Source organism: Saccopteryx bilineata, chromosome 7, assembly GCF_036850765.1.
Source record: "Saccopteryx bilineata isolate mSacBil1 chromosome 7, mSacBil1_pri_phased_curated, whole genome shotgun sequence".
In the NCBI taxonomy this organism is placed as follows: domain Eukaryota; kingdom Metazoa; phylum Chordata; class Mammalia; order Chiroptera; family Emballonuridae; genus Saccopteryx; species Saccopteryx bilineata.
The window spans coordinates 107725021-107748725 of NC_089496.1; the positions used below are offsets into that span (position 1 = coordinate 107725021).

General features: G+C 53.0%; 1 protein-coding gene across 2 annotated transcripts in view; it reads right to left on the minus strand.

The window, feature by feature from the left end:
- Positions 1-6779, minus strand: part of CPXM2 (carboxypeptidase X, M14 family member 2) — a 99379-nt gene extending 92600 nt beyond the window's left edge. For both annotated transcript variants that reach the window (XM_066239861.1, XM_066239862.1), the window contains exon 1: positions 6371-6779. In XM_066239861.1, coding sequence (XP_066095958.1) covers positions 6371-6683 — 313 coding nt within the window. In that variant the 5' untranslated portion in view covers positions 6684-6779. The remainder of the gene's footprint in view (positions 1-6370) is intronic.
- Positions 6780-23705: the final 16926 nt, after the last annotated feature.

Genomic DNA, 23705 nt, shown 5'->3' on the forward strand with positions numbered 1-23705 from the left:
AACCCTCCTCGCCTGTGTCTTCCCTGTCAGTCTCTGCCCACCTCGGGGCCAGTTTTTATGCAGAAAGCTTGGTCTCCACCAAGGTCCTAGGGCATGAGCGACAGTCACTCCCAGCCTTTATGCAGCTGTAGCCACCTTTCCTAACTTGCAGCCAAGTAAGGAGCTCCTTGAAGAAAGGGCCAGCTCTGTCACAGCAGCAGGAGGGGTGTGCAGGGACGTGCAGGGCACTGCTGGTACTCGCCAGCTCAGTTTAGGTTTGGCTGGAAACAGCCCGAGACAAGGCCTTGGTGCAGGAGAGTCTCTGGGGGGTGACTTCATGAAGAAGCGAGGGGGCAGAGACACGGAGGAAGGAATGCCGATAACCCAGGTTACGTGTTGAACAGGACCCTTGGGGACTCAACCTGGCTGGGACTCGGGAAACTGAATAGAAAGTGCCTCTGAACTGTCCCTCTGGAGGCTGGAAGGTGGTGTGGTGACTCATCTCACCTCGCGCCACCTCAGGAAGTGGCTTATCATTATTCCCACGTCACAGTGAATGGTCCGAGGCTTGGAGAAGTCACATGTACCCGTAGGTGGCAGAGCCCAATTTTGATCCCAGCTCTGAGTCCTGAACAAGCTCTGTCAAACACCTACAGATGTCATGCCATTGACTAGTCCATAAAAAGTCTGACAGAGAGTCTTAAATTAACATGTGAAGGTGTTTTGTAACATTTCAAGCATCCTGTGGTGTCCACATGCATAGCGGACTGAAGGCCAGCCAGTTATGGACATTAGTCCTACCAGTGGCCCTCCAAAGACACCCCAGTTTCATGGGTTTCATGAGCCCAGAGGGGCAGCTGTGGTGGCAGGGCTCTGAGAAGGTCACAGAGGGCAGAGCCATTGTTGGAAGCTCCAAGCCTGAGAGTGAGGCTCCCTGGCCCTTGAGGACACCCAGCAGAAACCTCACCTCAAAAATGCAGGCTCCGGCCCTGGCCAGTTGGCTCAGCAGTAGAGAGTCGGCCTGGCGTGCGGGGGACCCGGGTTCGATTCCCGGCCAGGGCACATAGGAGAAGCACCCATTTGCTTCTCCACCCCCCCCTCCTTCCTCTCTGTCTCTCTCTTCCCCTCCCGCAGCCAAGGCTCCATTGGAGCAAAGATGGCCCGGGCGCTGGGGATGGCTCCTTGGCCTCTGCCCCAGGCGCTAGAGTGGCTCTGGTCGCAACAGAGCGACGCCCCGGAGGGGCAGAGCATCGCCCCCTGGTGGGCAGAGCGTCGCCCCTGGTGGGCATGCCGGGTGGATCCCGGTAGGGCACATGCGGGAGTCTGTCTGACTGTCTCTCCCTGTTTCCAGCTTCAGAAAAGAAAGAATAAAAAAAATGCAGGCTCCAGGGCCCAGACTGCTGTCGTCCGGGCACTGATGTTGCTGCCACTGCGAGATCTGACAGCCACAAATGCTCAAGGCACATGGGAAACACAGAGACTTTTTTTTTTTTAAAGAACCACAGCCTCCAACCCAGCTTCCCTAAACGTGGAGTGTTTCCCCTTCATTCCCAATGCACCTACTCTGGTTCCCAGAGCCATGGGCACAGGCAGAGGGGTGTGCCAGCATGAACAGTTGACTTTGGAGAATACTTCGGAAAGAGAGACGTTTGCTGATGTGCATGAAATTACCTTTTTTCATGAAACATCATTTTCCTCAGAATTTTGTAGGGAGTTTGTCTGGATTTAACTCTTCAAGTGAGCATGTAATGTCAGGACATAAAGATGTCTTGCTCCTTGTTTACGTGTGCTGAAAGCGTGGTGATTGCTGTTCAAATTCACGCTGAAATATTTACAAACGTTCTCTGAGTCCTCAACCTCCAGCCTCGCCCAAGAGAAGACATTGTCATCCGAAGGTCCCAACAGAGCCAGCCCCCCCGAGAGCCGAGCGAGGCTCATACGTTCGACTCTTCCCGGTGACTGGCTTCGGGCGCACACACAGAAAGGGCTTTGTTTACACCCCAGTATGCTCAAATAACAACTCTTCGGTTACTGCCCTGCGGGCCCGGGCACAACAGTACAAAATGCAAACTCACAGATTCTGGGCACAGACGTACAAACACATGTGGCTTGCTGCCCACTCCGCAAATTCCACTGCTGAGAACTGGGAACCGGGACTACGAATGTGAGGCAGGCGGATGCACACTCGACAGTGCTGCATTCTCCCCGGCCCCTCAAAAAAGCAACAAGCAAGTCAGAACCCAAGAGGTATAAAGGCTACATGACTTAGTCTACTTCTAACCCAAGGCATGATGGAGAAGGGAGTGGGGGAGTCTTCCAATCACCTACTTAGGGTTTTGTTATCAACTTGTCTGTTTCTTACTGCCCCTTAGGAAAGAAAACGTGAGTCATGCAACTATGATTTACTTCTCTGTTCTAGCTTATTCTCTGAAAATAGTACGGCCACAAACCTTGTCACCAACTTGGAGATGACATGCAAAGTAAGTACACCCTAAACCCACTGGCATACCCAAAGTGTGGCCCCTGAGCTACTCTCCGCCCGGGCTAATGCAAACGGGGATCTGAGCCTCACTCCCTGGACCCCAGAGCATTCCAGCTGCAGGCATGAGGAGCTACTGGATTCTGTTAGAAACAGCTGACCACCTGGAGTTAGAAGCGAGAAGCCAGGTCCTATGAGGAACAGCATCCTAGCAATCAGTACAATGCAGTGGGAGGTAGGCAGAGCCCACCAGAAGGCACAAGCAGACACTGGGTAAACCACCGCTGGACTCTTGCAGAGGAGGAGTCACGGCACACATAATGACCTTGGGGTTTCCTATGAGTCTCAAATTCTGGGGTTAACTGATGTTCACAGTGAGGACCTTAGAAATCGTACGAAACAGAGCCCCACTCAACCTCAGAAAAGGACTGCACCGTTCTGGATCCCAATGGTGGTGGTGGTGATTCCACACTTCCGCTTGTGCAATGAAATGGCAGAAAACTACACACGCACGTGCATGCACGCACACGTGCATGTAAAAACTAGTGAAATATTAGGCATGTAATCCAGTTAATAGTTTGAACCCATATCAATTTCTGGGTTTTGATATTGTATATAGCAGTGATTCTCAACCCACTGGGGACACGTAGCAATGTCTAGAGACACTGTCACAACTAGGAGGTGGGCGCTACTGGCATCTAGCAGGTCAAGAACAGGGATGCTGCTAAATATCCCATAATGCACAGGGCAGCCCGTCCCAACACACACACACACACACACACACACACACACACACACACACACTGGCCCCAAAACATCCATACTGTCAAGGTTGAGAAATTGTGCATGTTACCGAAGACATTATCATTGGGGAAAACTGGGTGACGGGCACACAGGACCTCGCTGTACTGTTTGTTGCAGTAACCTGAGAGTCTATAGTTATTTCAAAATAAAATCATAAGTTCTTTTAAAGATTCAAGTCTTCTCAGTATATCAGAGCTCTACTTCTCTGGTAATCAACCACTCATGGAAAAATGCAATGCTCTCAACGAACCAAAGGATCCAGCCATCCAGGCCAACCCCAGGACGCCAGCACAGGACAGTCACCACAGATGGTACGAAGGAGCAGCCCAGGGTCAGAGCCAAAACTGACACCGCAATCAAACTTCAGCGTGCTGGCTCCTTCAGCCAACCTCCCTGTGAAACGAAGACGGAACTCTCTGACACACAGAACGTGTGCCTTCCACCTTCCCTCAAGCCCAACCTTTAAGCAAGACAAGAACTACCTGGAAAATATCTTACCATCTGCAAAGACAAAGCACATGGCAGACTTTTAAATTAGTCATACGCGCTCTTGCATCCTTCCTCCTTTCTGGATCTGACCTCTCGTGCCTGCCTCAGTTCCCAGACAGTGCCTGATATGTACCGTGCACCATCTACCCCATGAAGCCAAGTCCTGAAATTCACATTAAACACCCCAACCGAGGCCCGGTGTTTCTTCTTCCTCTATAAATAAACGTCTTCCTAGGCTATTACGACACCTGCTTATGAAACGGTCCAGTGCAGAGAAGAACGCATCTCTTACGTCATGGACAGTCCATAGATCAAGCCACCACAAAACGTAGGAAAAATTATTTCTTTTATAAGCCGTTTAACTGCACAAAACTATCACTGACTTCCTTAATCAAGGTCATTCTTAAACCAGTCCCCCCCTTGGGGTGCAGGGTGAGAGATTGCACTGGTCAAATGCACCCCCCCCAAAAGGATAGGAGTTGAAAGTCAGTGTGATAAATGTCACACTTTGCTTGTCATGGTTGGGGGTTCCCTAAAAAGCCCACACAATTCATTAGAAATGTGGCAGGCCTGGAAGCATGTCCCCCACCCCCCACCCTGGGGGATCTTGAGTTGAGTCTCTGAGCCGAGTCTGAAATTTCCAAGGAAGCCGTTTTCAGTTTGGGGATCAGCAATCCAGCCCTCGGTGCGCCTGCCATTACTGTCTCAAAGTCTCCCAACTTCTGTTCCAAGAGGTTGGGGGCGGGCTGTCTTACCCTCCTCCTCCCAGCTCCCCATACTGAGCAAGTTCTTGATAAAAACCCGTGGAATAATGAATGGTTCACAGAAGGACTCGCATAACCAGGCACTGATTGACACACGGCAAGATTTTGTTGAAAAGCACCTGGAGCAATTAGCAAAGTACAGTGAGGTCGCAGGTCCAGTCTTCCGACTTGCAGATGAAGAGGCTCAGAGGTCTTGGAAGCTGAGGGCTCAGCCCCAGCCCTGGGTGTTAAGTGCTCTCATCAGATTCTGGGCTTCTTTCACACCTTCTCACCCCCCCCCCCCCCCAGTAAATAACAGCACCTAACATACGTGTCTGCAACCAAAATAAAATATTAAAGTAAAAACACAAGCAAATTTGATTCAAACTACCAAACCCAACAAAACAAAACAAAAAATAGGCCTTGGGTTGAAAAACCCAGGGAAAGGGCTTTCAAATCTCCCAAGCCAGCGAGTGACACTGAGCAAGTTATTAAAGTGTCAGAGCCTCGGGTATGCCGTAAGACAACAAAAATGCCCGCCCCTCCCTCAGAGCCACTGAAGGCATGAAGTGAGACATTGATACAGACCGCTCCTAGTGCAGTCACAGTAGGGGGTCCTGCAAACATGAGTGTCCCTTCCCACTCCTATTCCACGGTGGCTTTTCCAACTCTTCATTTTCATAATTCTGCTGAAAATATTGGAAATTCTAGGTGGTTTTGTTCAGGGTTACACAACTCACAGAATTGGCCTGATGATTCACAGAGTTGCCTAGAACTGAAATAGGGCAGGCAGCCCCCCCCCCCCCCAGCGAATACAAAAGAGAGAGTTGCTGACACCGGCCCACACACTCAAGAGTTGTGGCTCCATCTCCCCCCCCTCCTCCCCTCCTGCTCGCTGCAGAGTGCAGACTTCCCCCAACAATTCAGCCAAACAGTCCCGGTTCCTTCCCTGCCAGGGGCTGCGTAAGGTGCCACCGTTCTCCTTTCAAGGAAGGCCAGAGAATTTGGCCACAGGCCGGCTTGCTCCTCAATCTTGAAATACAAGGACAGAAGCCCTTTGCAATTTGAGGAAAGGACATTTGGAACAATTAAGAGAGAGTTCCCCTTCACAAGGCGTATAAGAAACAGAATGAAAGTCATTTCCCCCAAGGCCAGACTGGCAGAAACTGGGGCGGGGGGGGGGGGGGGCAGATTCCAGAGGGAGGAGAGACTGATGGAAGACACAGCACCCAGGCTGCCAGGTGCAGATGGCCTTTCCCAGAGGCCTCAGCTTGCCCTCTCCACACGGGGCACTAGGGTCCGGCTGCTGCCCAAGGTCCCCCGGCAGGGGCTCTGCCATCCTGCCCTAACTGGGCAGAGGAGTCAAAGGACCCACAGGAGCTGGGGAGGCAGCTGAGAGGACACACACTGGCTGAGTAAAGGCCCATTGCTGAGCTGTCCCCAGAAGGCCATTGTGCCAAAACACACCTGCAGTTCGCATCCCAAATCAGAAATTCACTCTCAAGAATATGCCCTGTAGGAAGGCAGAAAACGAGGCAGAGAAAGAAGTGTGAGGAAGAAAGATCCTTGGCTCAGTAAATTTCAAACTTGGCGCAAAAGGTCCCCAGGTCCCCAGGCAGCCTCCCAACTGCACTGCTCAGTCTCCGCCTGCGGGGGGTGCTGGTCAGGTTTAAGTTCCCGAAAGCTCCGAGGGCCAGCGGGTACCCGGCGCAGTCTCAGGGAAGGTGGGGGCAGCGATGAGGAGGCTCTCGGGGCGCTCTCCTCCCAAACAGGCAGGGAAGGCACCCTTCCCCGTCCCGGCACAGACTCAGTGGGCCACCAGTGAGAGCGCTCATAGCCAGGGGAGCCCCCTCGGGCCGCCAGCACAGAAAGTTACCTGGTGGAGGCGTCTCCGGAGCCAACTTCTCCCTCCTGGGAGCTTTCTTGGGCTTGGTCGCCTTCTTGGGCGGCCTGGACTCCAGCGGGCGCGAATCCCGCACCTCCTCCCCTGTCTCTGCAGGCAGCGGCGGCGAGAAGGACTCGGACTCGGGCTCGGGCTTTGGGCGCGCATAGTAGGGCTCCTGGCTCCAGATCTCCTGCACGTAGTAGTCAGAGTCCTCGAAGGCTGTGCCCTGGGCCTCAACCCCGGCCAAGGCCACCTCCAGGAGCGCGAGGGCCAGCGCCAGTGCGGCAACCCCCCGGCGGGCCATGGCCACTCTGCCCCGTGCACCAGGCAGGGTCACGGTGGCCGAGAGCGCCGGCCAGGCAGCGGGCGCAGACGGTGGAGCGGCGCACAGGGCGCAGGAGGCGGCTGGCCCGCGGCGCGTGTGACGGGTCCACTGGGCTGGGCTGGGCTGGGCCGGCTGGGCTGGGCCAGGGGCGGGCAGGGGCCCTCCAGGCGGGGGCGGGAGCAGGGGGGCCGGCCCCGCCCTTCCTTCTTCCCTCCTTTTCCCCTTTCCCCTCCAACTCCGAGATGGCTGGCCCTGGCACGCAGGTATTGGAGTCCTCTCCATCCCATAAATGGCTCCAAACCTCCCCCTTCCTGGCACCCGGGACACCGGGCAGAGAGTTGCCCTGCTGGGCGCCGGCTCCCCCAGAGACTCAAAGGCGCTCCCCCCTGGAAGGAAGCTCTAGGCCAATCCTTGGTCCCACCCCTCCATTTTAAAGGTTGGAGAAATGTGACCCCTGAAGAGAAAGGATTCACACAGGTCCTTAAGCAAACTGGAGCGAGAAACCCACACCAGTCATGCGTTCCCTGCGGGGTATGCCAACCTTCCTGCTCAACTTGACCCTGATCCTATCTCAGAAGCTGCGGGTGAAATTGCTGAGCCCCCCAGGGGGCCAGGGTTCAGGGGAGCAGTGTATCCACGGGGCCAGGGCCTGCTCCCATCCAAGACGGTGCCTCTGTTGGACTGAAAGTGGAGACCTGCAGGTTAGAAGTCTGAGCAGGTGGCACCAGCCCAAATCAGGCAGCTGCGATCCTAGTGTGTGTGTGTGTGTGTGTGTGTGAGAGAGAGAGAGAGAGAGAGAGAGAGAGAGGAGGGGGGGCTTCTAGGCTCACACAGGTGCAAATTCAGTCCCAGGTGGTAGCACAGTGGTCCTGTGGGCTGGATGGCTATCAACCCCAGCCAGCACTTGTTTCCTCCGGCCAGCAGCCTACATGCTTTCCGTGGGGAGTACCTAGCAGCCTGGCAGGTGGGTTCACATCTCGGGGCCAGCGCTGGTCCACTGAGTCCCTCCAATGGCTTCCGATCGCAATGACTTCCCCTCCTGCCAGAGCTCTCCTCCTCCCAGCTGGGGAAGGTTCTCTCTGCTTTTAAGGGTTCCTGGACTTAGATGGGCCCACCCAGGCAATCCAGGATAATCCCCTTCTCTTAAGATGATAACCTCAACCATTTCTACAAACTCCATGTTGCCATGAAACCAACATATTCATAGGTCCCTGAGGTGCAGGCAGGGTGTCTTTGGAGGGACATTCTGCCTCCCACAGAGACAGATTGGCCCTCATTTTTGAGGACCCTGCCATTCCAGGATGCCAGTGAGCCGAATGAATCTGGACACATGGGCAAGGACTCCCCCATTTTCCTGGTGTCACACTTCTGAGCCCACACAGTGGGCAGGACGTGGGCCAGGACAGCTGCCATGCTCTGCCTCTAGCCTCCCCATTCTTCGCCTTCTTTTTTCTCATTGGTCCCCCCACCCCCAACACCCCCAACACTGCCACCACCACTGGCGGCCCAACAGGCCATCCTTAGGGCAGGTCTCTCGGTCTCCCAGGCTGCAGGCCCAGGCAGGGCCCCACCTTGTCTCCCCACCAGGAGGCCTTGGACTGGGACATCAATCCCCAGGACATTCCAGAACCCAGAGCCAGGAAAGATCTCCAGAGTGAGAGAGGAAGCAGACCCCCTTCTCCCCCAGCCACTCTCCCAGACTGCCTGGGCTGGTCCGCGACTCCCTCTGGATGCCTGCTCACACTCCTCCATGGTCTATCCCCAGGGAGCACTCACACGGGGTGCTTTCATCTGAAGCCAGGCGCTCCCAACAGTAGAACGCGCCGGCGCGGGGCTTCTGTGGCAGAACAGAATGCGACCGCGGCGGCAGCAAGCAATGCGCTGAGAAGTCCCAGCTGCACAAAACACAGGAGAGCCGGGTGGCCTGGCATCCCACCCCAGCAGGGGCCTCCAACACCACACTGTGCACCACCTCCATCGAAGACCCCAGAGCCTGAAAATCAGGCACACACCTGGCCCGACCCCAGACCTCCAGAATGTCCTGAGAAGCGGAACTGGACACTGGCATGTCGAGGAAGCTCCTCAGGGGATTGTGATACAGTGAGGACTTGACCCTCGCCTCTCTCCTCCCATTACACAGAGGAGAAGACTGAGGCCCAGGCTCCCGCAGGGACACAAAGCCAACTACTGACGGTCAGGACCACACCCTGCTCTTCTGCCTTTATCCAGGTGTGCACGTCTGGCAGTGTGAGTCTGGGTGGCCCCAGGCCCAGAAGTTCTGAAAACATGTTCTTGTCCCGGCACCACTTAGGAGATAAATTCACACGCACCTGCTCTGCCGTGTCTGGTGAGTGTTCAGAGACCGTCCCACCCCAGCGTGATTTTCAGCACCTCCCTGGCGTCAGGAGACGGGCCCCCTGGGTCTCCGTTCTCCGTTATTCCTTGTTTGTCCTCCATGGAGAGACATGTAATTAAAGCAGGCAGAGCAAACAGAACAAGAATCAATGGCACGGATGCCAATTCTCTCAACCTGCAGCAACCCGCAGCGCAGTCCCTGAGCTCTACCTCGGAGTCCCTCCTCGGGAGCTGCTCGCCTGGGACTTGGCAGGGCACAGCCAGAGTTCAGGGCGCGCCCGGAGATCGGCCGGCCGGCACAGCCGACCTCGTGTTCTTGGTCTCCACGCCTCATCCTGCTTCTCAACACTGCCTATCCTCTCGGGAAGGTCAGCTTCCCCGGATGAAGATGGTCCCATCTCGCCTTTAGGGTCTAATAAAATATAAGGGGTGGGCAAAACTAGGTGTACAGTTGTTTGTATGGAAGTAATATAATTAATGAAGAACAATACAAGAATGAACTATGTTTCGCGTACCCACAACTGTAAGCCTACTTTTGCCCACCTCTGTATAGATCTCACATATTATCAAGTCCTATTGTTTTTTATGGCACGTGACCTCGATTCACCTCTACCTGCACCCCTGCGGCCAGCATCCTAGACCACGCTCCAGAGCCTCATGCCAGATGAATGGAACCACATACTCAGCAGGACTCTCTCGATGACTTGCCGTCCACCCTGCCAGGGAAGCTCACCAGCTTTCTCCCTGAAACACCATGTATAGGGCTGCTCTCCTACGGAAGAACCCAGAGTGCGCCTCTGCATGGGACTTGGGCTCACGCACTCACCCAAACTGTGCTCTCCCCGCTTACCAACGGGCAACAACCATAAAACATGCTCTTCACTGCCCTTTGCCCAGAGTCTATAAGCTCTTTAGAAACTTGTGATCATTATAATCTGCTAACTTTATATCCTCTGTGGAAGCAATAGAGTGCAAGGAAGACAGAAAATTCTCAATAAATCCTTGTTGCAGGACTGACCCTGACTAAGGGTCTGTCATGGTGCTGGCCAAGAGCGCTTTGTTCTGAGACATTTTTGTTCTCTGGGACCTGGTGGTCCCAGATTTAAGTAGAACCTCACAATGTGTTCTACTTAAATCTGGGACCCGACAAAGCACTATTAGCTTCTCCCAGTAGTGTAAGTGGAGCTTGGGGAGGCATTGACCTTTCCTGGACACCAGCCACACTATAAAACTAAACCTAGCAGGAGGCCCTGGCCGGTTGGCTCAGCGGTAGAGCGTTGGCCTGGCGTGCAGGGGACCCGGGTTCGATTCCCGGCCAGGGCACATAGGAGAAGTGCCCATTTGCTTCTCCACCCCCACCCCCTCCTTCCTCTCTGTCTCTCTCTTCCCCTCCCGCAGCCAAGGCTCCATTGGAGCAAAGATGGCCCGGGTGCTGGGGATGGCTCCTTGGCCTCTGCCCCAGGCGCTAGAGTGGCTCTGGTCGCGGCAGAGCGACGCCCCGGAAGGGCAGAGCATCGCCCCCTGGTGGGCAGAGCGTCGCCCCTGGTGGGTGTGCTGGGTGGATCCCGGTCGGGCGCATGCGGGAGTCTGTCTGACTGTCTCCCCCTGTTTCCAGCTTCAGAAAAATAAAAATAAAAATAATAATAATAAAAAATAACTAAACCTTCCAGGTGGGTGGAGCAGCTGAGGCAAAGTTGGAAACCAAAATGGCAGTTCAGAATCCCTACTGGCTTCTGAGTTCTTTCAAATGGCGTTCTTTGAAGTCAACCCATGATTTGCTTCTGTTGGGAATCGGGCAAGTACCAGTCTGTTAAGCAAGGTTAGCCAGCGTTCATCCATTCCTTCCTGACACTCAGGGTTCTGTTAAGCTAATTTCTATTACATGACCTACATCTGTACTTGTCAAATAATCCTCAAACACCTTACAGAGTTAATAAGTTTTCCAATATTTATGAACCTCACAGAGATTTACAAGAAGTCGCTTGACGAGGAACAATGCAGGGTTACAGGTCCAGAGAACATTCTGTTGAAACCAATGTTGTAAAGACACCGGTACCTTTAAAGCATTTGTCATAAGGAACTTTCACACACACACCTGCTCATTTCCCTAATTACCCCTGAGACTTTTACATTCAGAGAGAATGAAAATGAATTTTTTTTTTAAGATCGGTAATTTGAAAAATTAGCTGCCATGTAAAAAAAAAATGCTCTGACATAGTCATTGCTAAAAATATAGTCTCGAGATGGGTGCTCATGGAAAGAGACACTAAGTTGTTATGGCAACTATGATTATCGCTACAGAGCTGGAGGTCCCCCCCCCCCCCCCGTTCGTGACTCTGTTGAGATGTGGTGGTTTAAATGGCAGTATCTTTTGTCATGTCCTCCATCACATTACTACATAATTACCCATTTCACACTTAACTTTCAGCATGTTTGTTCTTACTCCTGTGCCCTGTAGATTTGGCGTCTTTTTTTTTATATATATAAGCCCCATTCTGAGTTCGTGGGCTCTCCCGCCTTGCAGCCTGGTTCCTCCCCTCACGGTGGCCTCTGTGCAATGGTTTATTTTCGGGTTGACCTGGAGACACTGGGCTTGGCTGGAGACATCCCATTCGTAAGCAGATGTGGTTGTGAACACTGTTAAGTGATTGCACCAACAGACACCCTGGGAGACAGTGAGCTCAGGGTGGCCAGAGGCTGCTCAGCCTCCCTGGAGACCTAGCATTCTTGGTCATCTACCGTGGGCGGGACAGTTTCCAGATAGGGTCTCATCCAACCTGTGTGCTACGGGTGACCCAACAGAGAACAGGAACAGACCAGTAGTACTCAACAAGTTAAAACGGGAGTCAGCCGGTCTTTGTAAGGAAGTTCCAAGTAATTCTACAGGTGAATTTATCAACCTTATAAAAACACCAAAATGTCCATCTTAAAAAAGTTTTCTTCTAGGAAACAGAAGTAGAGTTAAAGCTTCTTAGATCATTTCAGGCAGCTAACGTCATCTGGATCCTAAAACCAGAGAATGACAATATTTTTTAAAAGGGATGCAATGGAATCGTTTCGGTAGGTACATGAACGCACACAACTTTAGGTCAAATATTAGCTATCTGAATCCAGGAGCTTATTTTTTTTTTTTTTTATAATGTGATATAATAACCTTGGCCTTGTTTTAGGAATACGAGGACGGCTCAACAACAAAACATCTACCTATATGGTTCATCACGTCAGTAAACCAAAAGATGGAAACTGGACAATTATCTGAATCAGAGAAATATTCTTTAAAATTCAACACCTATTTAGGAAATAAACTCTTAGAAAACTATGAATAGAAGAAAAGGTTCTTATCTTGACAAAGGCTAACACCGAAGTCCACGGAGAACATTGTAATTATGGAGTACTTTTAGATACATTGTCATTAAGACTGCCTTCCAAGCCAGATGCCCATCACAGACTGTTTCCCGTGGTCCTGGAAGCCATGGCCAAGGCTTTAGGCAGATGAAAGGAGAGAGAAGGTATAAATTTAGCAGGAAAAGTTTTTTTTAATTCATTATGATTAGCATGACCCATGGTGGCACAGTGGATAAAGCATCGACCTGGAACGCTGAGGTCACTGGTTCAAAACCCTGGCCTTGCCCAGTCAAGGCACATACAGGAAGCAGCTACATGAGTTGATGCTTCATGCTCCCCCCCCACACACTTTCTCTTGCGTGCTCTCTTTCTTTCTCTCTCCCTAAATCAATAAATAAAATTGAAAAAAAAAATCAATGTGATTAGACATGAATAATCTGGTGATTTATCCAGGAAAGATCAGCAGAATCATTAAACAAACTAAAGCATAGTTTTGCAAGATTGGATGATGAAAGAGCTCTAAGTTTTCTAGATATCAATAACCTTTCTCTACAACAGTCACAACAAACACAGAAATAATAATACAAGATCAGATGACTTTACATATAGTAGCAGTGATTATGACTGGCATTATTTTAAAATTTACCCAATGAAGAAAGTTTTGAAATTTTAATAAAAGACATAGACGACACCCTGGACAAGTGGCAAGACAGTCCCTGGTCTTTCAAGGACAGCTCAGGATCCCAAAGATTCAATTCCTCCACAAAGTAATCTATAAATTAATTAATTATAAATAGAAGTAAATTACCTGCAATATAAAATTCATCTGAATTTCTTTTTCTTTTTTTTACAGAGACAAAGAGTCAGATAGACAGGGACAGACAGACAGGAACGGAGAGATGAGAAGCATCAATCATTAGTTTTTCGTTGCGCATTGCGACACCTTAGTTGTTCATTGATTGCTCTCTCATATGTGCCTTGACTGTGGGGCTACAGCAGACCGAGCAACCCCTTGCTACTTGCTTGAGCTAGCGACCTTGGGTCTGAGCTTGTGAGCTTTGCTCAAACCAGATGAGCCCGCGCTCAAACTGGTGACCTCAGGGTCTCGAACCTGGGTCCTCTGCATCCCAGTCCGACGCTCTATCCACTGCGCCACCGCCCGGTCAGGCTCATCTGGATTTCTTGAGGCATGCAAGATACTTATTCTAAAATGTACATCATAGGGGAGAAAAAAATATCCTGAAATAGATAAAATAGCTATAACTTACCCAACCAGGTATTGAGACCTACTACAAACTTACAGTTGTAAAAATGAAGTGGGAAAACGTTGTGTTTGGGGCACAAAAATATACCCCAGAATAATATAACACAAAAGAGAGCGAAGGTCCAGAGTTATGGGTACAGTGTTGGGAACAATACGCAACATGAATGTTATTGAGAACTTTTGTTCTTGCATCTTCAACACCAGTACGTGGCATTGGGAAACCAGCTCTCTAGATGGGAAAGATACAACTGGTTCCTTCACTAACGCCACCCCCAAAGGCAGGCTCCAAGTGGGCTAGAGGACGAAATGTGAAAAGTGACATTGTAAAGGTAATAGAAGAAAGTGTAGGAAAACATCCTTTTGGTCTACAGATAAGGGAAAATTTTGTACTCAAAAGCACAAACCATAAAGCAAAAGTAAGAGTAAATGTTGTTGGGGACCTTGCTTACATCAAGATAAAGAATTATGTTCCACAAAGGACACCCTGGACAAAAGGTATGGGTAGATCACTAACGTATTGGAAAATGATAAGGAGGACATTTGAATCTGACCAAAAATTTAATGGCCATGAGACGAGAGGAAGAAAAGAGAAACCCAATAGAAAAATGGGCAAAGGATATGAACAGGCTATCGACAGGAGAAAGTGCAAGAGTCTAACCACGTACAAAAGAGATTGTTCCAATCATTAGTAGTCAGAGAAATGAAAATTTAAACAATGAGGTTTCATCCGGCAGATAATAAGTGAGCATAAAAGAGAAAGCTAAATGGTGCCAAGTGTTGGTGACAATGTGGGGTCATAGGAGCCTTCCAGCGCAGGCTGGGGGCATGGAGACGGTGACACCAATCTGGACAGCGGACTTGTGCATCCTGACACCTCCCAAGTGAACACATGTCCGGCACTCTTGAATGCTCATTATTTGTATGAGAGATAACATTAAAGAGGATGAACCCAATGAAAAAAGAAAATTCAGCTGAGAAGCATTTTTCTCTGCTAAAAAGGCTTGTGCCAACTGAGACTATTCCATTAACTTGGGTCACAAATCACTGAAGCAATTTCTACACATTGCCATTTCACAGCAGACAGCTTTGGTCAACCTGAGTAACACATTTTTTTTATTTTCCACTGAACTAAATAAGCCAATTGATTTTCAGGGACCGCCTTCTAAAGTCAGCCCAAATGAACCCCTCAGTGACTCAGATTAATCTTTGAGCCTTGCATAGCTTTCTGATCATGTAGGGAGTCACCGTCACGTGAACAGGTGAACAGATGCCATGTACTGGAACCATTTGCAATGTGCCATTATGCTCTCTTGGGACTATATTCCATGAACACCCTTGTACAGTAAGAAGAATAGATCCCTGCATTCAAGCTACGATTACCTGATGAGGGTCATTAACACTGAGCATATACCAAAAGCAGAAGCAGGGTAGTTTTTAACACTCAATTTAATTACATATACCCTTAGGGGCACAGTCAGGGAACACATTTTTTTTTTAAGTTTTGGCGTCATTCCCTCCTGCCTGGGGCTCACTGGAGGCGGCCTCCAAGGTGACGTCAGGCCATCACGGCTGACATGCAGCGTGCTTCAAGGGGCCCGGCCATAAGAGGTGGGGCCTCAGGAGGCAGCAAACACCATCCCCCCAGCACCGCCCCAGCACACGTCCCCCTTCGTGTGCACAAGAAGGTATGCTGCCAAGTCCAGTGATAAATGCGATAGCTAAGAATCCACTTCTTTCTCTAAGCAGGCTCATGTTCAGGGCCGAAAATTCGAAGCTTTTGTGTATCTGACCAAAAATGGCGATCACGGTAACAACCTGGGTAAAATTCATAAATCTTGGCCTTGGCCGGTTGGCTCAGGGGTAGAGCGTCGGCCTGGCATGCGGAAGTCCCGGGTTCGATCCCCGGCCAGGGCACACAGGAGAAGTGCCCATCTGCTTCTCCACCTCTCCCCCTCTCCTTCCTCTCTGTCTCTCTCTTCCCCTCCCGCAGCCAAGGCTCCATTGGAGCAAAGATGGCCCGGGCACTGAGGATGGCTCTGTGGCCTCTGCCTCAGGCGCTAGAATGACTCTGGTTGCGACAAAGCAACCCCCCAGATGGGCAGAGCATCGCCCCCTGGTGGGCATGCGGGGTGGATCCCGGTCTGGCGCATGCGGGAGTCTGTCTGACTGCCTCCACGTTTCCAACTTCAGAAAAAAAAAAAAATTTTTTAATTTAAAAAAAATTTCATAAATCTCTTTTAAACCTGAGCTTCCAAACTCCAGTGGATGAAATAGAAAGCAGGTTTGTTCATATTGATTCCAGTCTCCATTTTGGTAGTGGGACTGGGGGGGGGTATATATTGAGGTGTTTAAATTTTATATTTTAATATCTGTATATAAACAGCCTCCAAATACAGTTACCCAACCAGGAGTGGCAGGCTGCCCATGAGGGTGAGACCCACGTGCGTCTGGGGGCCTCTTGTCCTGACTCTGCCCCTCACGAGCTGTCAGCCCCGAGTAGGGACTGACTGCACCATCCCACCTTCCGTTTACCCATCTGTGAAGTTGGAGAATCGCATCCTGACTAGGAGAGACTCGTAGGGTTGAGTAAAATGGTGCACAGAATGGCTCTGCATAGAGTGGTATACATACCGTGTACTCAGTCAAGGTTAGCTGCTGTTGCTGTCTCTTCCTCTTGGACCAAAGGGCCTACTCCTAATGGAGAACAAAACGCTGTTCATTTGTAACTCATCACACACACACGCGCGCGCACACACACACTGCTGCCTGCCTTTGCACACCCTGTGGCCACTTCCTGGATGCTCTTCCTGGATGGCCCTTCCTCTCCTGGCAAAGCCCTGCTTGCACTTGGAGGTCCAACCCTGACCCTCTTCCTGGGGAAGCCCTCCCTGAGTGCAACTGGCAGAAGGCCTCTCTTCCCGCCCCCCTGGGCTCCTGCGGCATCCGCAGCGTCCTGCACATAGCCCACGGCTCTCAGGACATTGTGTGCAGGCCCAGCAGTGACGTGCCCACTGCACGGTGACTCCTCCAAGAGGCAGGACACCGGAGAGCACTTGGGGTCTCCCCTGTATGCAGTTGGTGCTCAGCAAATGGCGGCTGGCTACACGGAAGGACCTGGACAGCAGAGTCCGAAGTCTGATTTCTCTCAGTGCCCCTGTCACTCTTCCGCATCCACATGTCCTGGTGAGGTCCCCTCCGCCACCTCCTGTCCAACCATGCTTTCCAGTTTGCCACTCCCTCCACCCAGCAGAGTGCCCTTCCTAGTGAGCACAGAGCCTTCCCTGCTCGGGAGACTGGAATCCCTGAGGGTGCACCCCGTGGCCACGCTCTGAGCCAGGTGGGTGGCCGGGGTGCAGGGAAGTGACCAGAAAACGAGGACAGAAAGCTCCCAGCTCTCTCGGATGTCTGCTTTCCAAGGGCACCACGCCCCGCTCTCTCCCCCAGCCTGGCGCACAGTAGGTGTTCAATAAACAGGCACTGAAATAGACTTTCAAAGTCCACATTGCCTGACTACATTTTCTTCCGAGTGGGCCCCCCATCCTTCTGGCAAAGCCTGAGGTCTGGGTACCCGCCCGCCCTGTCCCACCCCCGCTGTCAGCACCCAGTCCTGAGGTCCCTAAGCCCTCCCCGGGGCACAACGTGAGGAGGCCCTGCTACTTCCACCAGCCCGGGCTGTGCTCTGTCCCCTGCCTCCCAGGGGTGGAGCCCCAGGAGGGGGGCAGGGGACTTGGCAGTGTTCACAGTGGTCCCCAGTTGGCAGCCTCTTTATGTCTTACAGTGGATCTTGTTCTCAAAGGAAGAAAAGCTAGAGCCAGACCAATTTAGTTTTCCAACCCCGCAGAGATCTGAACTAAAGAAGGCTTGCCAGGCGCAGCTACAGCCTGACAAGATAGGAGATTTTTCCCGGAAACGCTCAGCCCCCGCCCTTCGTAGGTAGATCAGCTGGTCAGGACCCCGGTGCCCCCCCCCCCCAGTTAGTTCCCACCCTCAGTGCCGAGCTCCCTTTTCAGAGAAAGAATAAACGAGAAGCCCGTCTGGGCAGCTCAGTTGGTTAGAGCATCTCCCGATACACCAAGCTCGTAGGTTCGATCCCCGGTCAGGACACATACAAGAATCAACCAATGAATGCATAAATAAGTGCAACAACAAATCAGTGTTTCTCTCTCTCTCATACACACACACAAAAAAAAAAGTAAGAAAGAAAGAAAGAAAGAGAGAGAGAGAGAGAGAAAGGAAGGAAGGAGGGAGGGAGGTAGGGAAGGAAGGAAGGAAGGAAGGAAGGAAGGAAGGAAGGAAGGAAGGAAGGAAGGAAGGAAGGAAGGAAGGAAGGAAGGAAGGAAAGAAATGTCACTCCTGTGGAGAAAGCCCTTTCTGGAAAATTCTGTTCTAAGGAGGACTTACCCTTCTGCCCCACCCCGGTTTCCTGGCTCTACACCCTGTCCTTTCCCTTCGCGACACCACAGCACTTGGTCTGTCACCCTTTTCTGACTGTTATTACACTCAAGGGAAAAGGGAGGGGCTGGTGTCACAGCCCAGGGAGTGGGTGCTGGGACAGCTGCCTGGGGTCAGCTTTGGCTTGGCCGCTCCGCTGCTGTGCCCTGGGGCAGGTCCCCTCACCTCTCTGTGCCTCAGTGTCCTTGTCTGAAGATCGGGGGTAGTTGTTTCTACACCCCCAGACTCGTGAGGAGTAAATGAATGCACACAAAGCGCTCTGAACAGGGCCTCGTGTAGGAAGCGCTGAGGCTCCCTCATTACCGTCCCTATCCTCTAACATGTGATCAGACCTGGCACACAGGAACCCCTGGCAGGGGAGGGCACACGTGTGCGGTACAGGCTGGCACGGGCTCTCCCCAGCTCCGCCCCGAGCCTGGGTTTCCAAACTTGCCCCGCCCTTTTTTGTTCATGAACCTTTCTCTGGACAAGCTGGGTGTCTTACTCTTCCGCATCCACATGTCCTGGTGAGGTCCCCTCCGCCACCTCCTGTCCAACCATGCTTTCCAGTTTGCCACTCCCTCCACCCATCAGAGTGCCCTTCCTAGTGAGCACAGAGCCTTCCCTGCTCGGGAGACTGGAATCCCTGAGGGTGCACCCCGTGACCACGCTCTGAGCCAGGTGGGTGGCAGGGGTGCAGGGAAGTAACCAGAAAACGAGTACAGAAAGAGCTTCCAGCTCTCTCGGATGTCTGCATTCCAAGGGCACCACGCCCCCCTCGACAAGCTATGGCTAATGGAGCGAACAGTGACATGGGCCTGCCAACCGAGGCAGGGAGGGCGTAGGAAAGAGGACCCAGGGACCCAGCACAGCCTGGCATGGGCCATTTGCAGCCCAGTGTTTTCAGATTTCAGGATGGTGTGACACAGATGACGAAGGTGTGACCCCAGAGGGAGCAGCGCAGGGAGAGAGCCCTGGACCCGAGTGGCTTTGGTTCCAGGGACAGCGCTCCCTGTGCTGTAGCCTTGTCAGAGCCCCAGCTGCCCGTCTACGGGTGAAGCGGTTGGGTGGATAACCCTGGAGGCTCCTCCTTCTTCAGTCCCAGACCTCCCTCTGCACAGTGATTGCTCCCCCGACGTTCTCACCAGCGACCTCTGTCTGCTTCAACTCCGACTCCCACGTCTCCATATTTCCAACCAGAAACATGGAAGAAGGAGGCACGTGGGCAGAGCATGTGCTCCCCTCAGCACTGAGCCCCACTAGCCTCCGCTTCCTCAGCTGTGAAATGGAACACCAGGGCCTCCCTAGCTCAGGAGAGAGCTGAAGAGATGGCTCACAAGCTGAAACCACCCCCCAAATGACAGCCCCACACTAAGCCGGGGTTGGCAGCTTCCTCCTCCTGCCCACAGCAGCTTCCCACTCCGGGAGACGCAGCCCCTCTCTGCCCAACGGCTCCAGGACCTGAGGGCCGTGCCAGGTCGCTGCTCCCCAAACAGCCCTGCTATAAATCATGTCAGGCTCCCTCAGCTGCCTTTGAGCCCCTGGGCATGTCCGCACGATATTGGAATAAAGTTTAAATTAAATCCAGAAGCCGCAAAAGCTTCATAAAAAATCGCACTGCAAATCCTCCGCTGCGGAATACCGAACCAAAAAAAATAATAAGTAAATTCTACGTTGTGCCCCCATGGACCCTGAATTCCCTCCACCCCCAGCTTGGCTCCACGAGGTCTGGGGAACCTTCCAAAGAACAAGGAATTTAGGCAGGAACCTCTCACATCTCTTCAGCATGCAAGCCATTCCTGGGCATTTTCTAGGAGAGAGGCAGGGTCTCAGACCACCGACGGCCAGGATGACGGGAAGCAGCGCCCGCCTGGTGCCAGGGAGACATTGGGAAGGCCACTGCCCCCTCCCCAGGCGGCTGCCCCTGCTGCGGTAACCGGCCCTGTCTCCTGCCGGCCACGCTTCCAGCTGCCCGGCAGCTGCTTGATGGGTGTCTGCTGCCCATCTGGAGTTCACCTAAAGGACTCATGAGTTTCTGCCCCGACAAGTTAGGCACAACGAACTTTATGCTGAGGTGCTCATGAACACACCAGAATGTCTGTGTGTGTGTGCGTGTGCGTGCGTGTGTTCTAAATACCTGTATTTCCAGGGGACTCCCATCAGCAAACAGTGGACGGTTATGAGAGGCTGCGCCCCGTGGTGGGAATACCTATCCCCACTGCCAAAACGATTTGCTAATGTAACCAACACTCAGCCTGCCACCGAGGAAGGCAGTTCAAGTCACAGGACTATTTTTAGAGGCGTTCCTAATGGAAAACTCTTCTCCTTTCAAACCACGCAGCTTTCTATAATTATTGATAGAAGGGAGCCTATTATTCAAGTCATATCTTTTATTTTTTCTCAAACGTCTTTGCTCTATACGCTGTTTTTGTGAAAATGCATTTGCTGGGGACAGACAACACACGGCACAAGTGGCATCGCCAGGGTCGGTGTGAGCAGGGTACCTGTGGTGGTGCCACCCACCCGCCATGACAAGCACCCCAGCCCGCATCCCCCCTGACCCGGCTGAGGATCACTGGGAGACGCAGAGCCGTCCCAGGGTGCTTTTCCCCTAGGAGCCTGCTCAGGGTCCCCGGGAGGGCCGACATAGCTAGAGAATGACTTTTAAAATGTTTCTCCCATTGTTCCCATCACAGACCGATAGATGCCCTCCCGGAGGGTCATTCGTGAACTCAGAAATGATCTGTGAGCGTTTGCTTCGTGCCCAGAGAGGGACGGGCCCGTGAGAGGCCTGGGACCTACGGGGGTGCCTACGGGGGTGCCCACGGGAGGCGTGGCCGCTGCGCTCATGGAGCGTATATGCCAGCGGGCGGGGGTTAAATATTATATATAAACCAGAACCTTCACAACGCGGGCACAGCTTTGGGTAAGTACTTGAGGAGGAAAAGAGAAGGGACAGGGAAACCCAGAGGAGAAGGTGGCAGGGGGCGGACATGAGGAATGGAGGGGGGAAGGGGGGACTGTGCTGTGATGGAGAGGGAGGGCTCTGCTTCCGGATGACGTGGGACAGGGAGGCCCTCCCCGGTGGAGCCTCAGCTGAGACCTTCCGAGACGAAGCGCAGCCGACCGGCCTTGGCCGCGTGCTCAGCTGAGAATAGTGTTCCGGAGAGGACGCGGAGGCCAGGGCCAGCGGCGGGGTGGCCCTTTCCCCCATCCCCTCACGTGCTCCCGAATGCCTTCGTCCAGGGCTGCTGGTAACTGATGACGTGTAATCGCTGGGCTGTTCAAAGCCCCCAGAACGGTTCGCTCTCCATCGCACATGACCAAATCAACCTCCGTAGACAGGCCCCCGAACGCAGAGGTTGACTGACGGTCTGTCTTCGATGTCTGAAGTCTGTCTCAGATGGAAAGCCAGTCACAGCTTCCAACAGGTCGTCCTGATTTCATTTAAAATGAGCAAAAGGCGGCGAGGGACGAGCGCATGCCTCTGCTGTGCTCCCGTCGGCGTCATGTTCTCCGACAAGGGAGGGGGCTATCGGGGCGTCCCCAAAGTCCAGGAATGGCACACCCAGAGGGCCCTGCAGAGGGGCCCCCTGCCAGTCTCACACACCAGGATTCAGCCCCTCCATGGTGATGGCCGTGAGGTCTTCAAGTGAACATAAAGAGGCCTCCAGGAGCGGGGGTCCCCTGCTTCCATAGGTCAGGGTTCCAGCCAGCTGCCTGCTGTCCACGCCCACACAGCCAGTGCGGAGGAGGGCAGAGCTTCTGTCCTATCCGCAGAGAGGCGGGACTCAGAGGCTGGGAGAGGGGAGGACGGAGGGGTGCATGGGAAGCAAGTCCAGAAGGTCACATGAGGCACCCCCCAGGTCACTGTGAGGGCAAAGTCATCCCCAGAGCCTCCGATAACAGGCACCACGGTTGCACACCCGCTGTGTACAAGCTGCTCCCGTAAGCCCAAGGCAACCCTGCGGGGGGGGGGGGGGTGTCTCATGTCCAGTGCACCGCTGAGGACACTGAGGCCCATTTCCCCAGTTCCTGAGGGCCAATGGAGGCTGGACTCTGGGACTCTGCTCCTGAGCCCAAGCCAGTCCTGCATCTGCAGGTTGGCCCTTACAAGAGAGTCCCCAAGAGGACAGGGAAGGAATGGCTTGGTGGCAGGGATGGGCTGGTGGCCAGGGCTTGTTTGGGGGCATTCACCACAGGGCTCCCCACTTTAGGGAGCATCCCAGGGGCTCAGAAGCAGGACCTCAAACACACCTGCCCCCGCCCGACCCGGTGCAGCCGTGGGTGACATCACTTCATGATGGGCCTTCACGCCATGCTGGCTCCCATGACTCGTTCATTTATTTTTTTAAAATATCCTCAATCCAGTCGATCATCTAGTTATTTGTGTTCCTCCGGAGGCAGACAGGAGCTTCGACCACTTTGTTGCTGCTGCTTTCCTTTGTTAGCTGGCTCGGCAGGGTCAGCAGGACCAGTCCTCTCCGGTCAGGGACTCTCCCTGCAGCCGCGCTCCGCGCTCCGACACACGGGGAGTACCCGGGCCAGGGTCCGTCCGGAGCTGGGGGTGCTGGAAGACGGGCTAGTGAGGAAGGTGGGTGCCCAGGCTCAGCCCTGAGGGATGACAAGTGATAACTCCACAGAGCTCTGCCCCGAGTCGGCTGGGGCTCCCCGCCTCGACTCGATAAGTGAGCATGGTGCTGGGCAGAGGCGCTCTTGGAAGACCCTGGGTTTGATTGGGTGTACACAGACAATAAAAGCAGCACTGCAGGGGTTTTCTAGCCACGCATGACAGACAGCCCTGTTTCCTGAGATAGGAGCAATCAGACCCTGGCCACTTACATCACACACAGAGGTGCCAACGTTCTGCCTCTATCTACCTGTGGGGTCCCAAGATGATCCCAGAGGGATGTCCTGGTCTCCAAGTAGCATTCAGCAAGTGACGAGACTGGAGTGGGTCCCCCCACTCTTCCTTCGCCTCTTCACAAGTATGTGGGCAGCACTGGCAAGGGAGAGAGCCCAGGGTCCCGGCATGACAGGTGTGCTTGTGCGTAGAGGTGGATCTGCGCGTCTCTGAAGGAACGCAGGTATGCGACCGCCCCCTTATTCTCACAGTGGGAATTTAAAATGGGTAACAGAGCTACGGATTATAGAATAAAAACCAAACAGATGAAAAAAAAAATAGGGGCAAGCGAGGTAGAAAGTGAAGAATAAAAATAAAAGAAGGGAAGCAGAGGGGAGCCCGTGCATGGGTGTAAGGACAGGAATTAAAGAAAAGCCGGTGGAGGAGGAGTGAGAAACAGAGAAGTGTGTGTGTGTGTGTGTGTGTGTGAGAACAAAGCTTCTGTTTCCGTGGTGACTGACAGCTCCTGGTCCAGAGACGGGGCTCCAGAAGAGGCTGCACACCTGCTGACCATTGAACAAGATGCAGTGGGCATCCTTCCAAGGGACGGTCTCGCCCAGGAGGGGGCGCCGTTGCATGCTCTGGGGGCTGGGAGCTGCCTCAGCACCTGGGCTCCCTGCACAGGTGCCCAACCCCGGGCCACGCCTGACAGACCTGGGGTGACCACCACACGCTCCCTCCCTCCCGCCCTCCACAGCGCTTG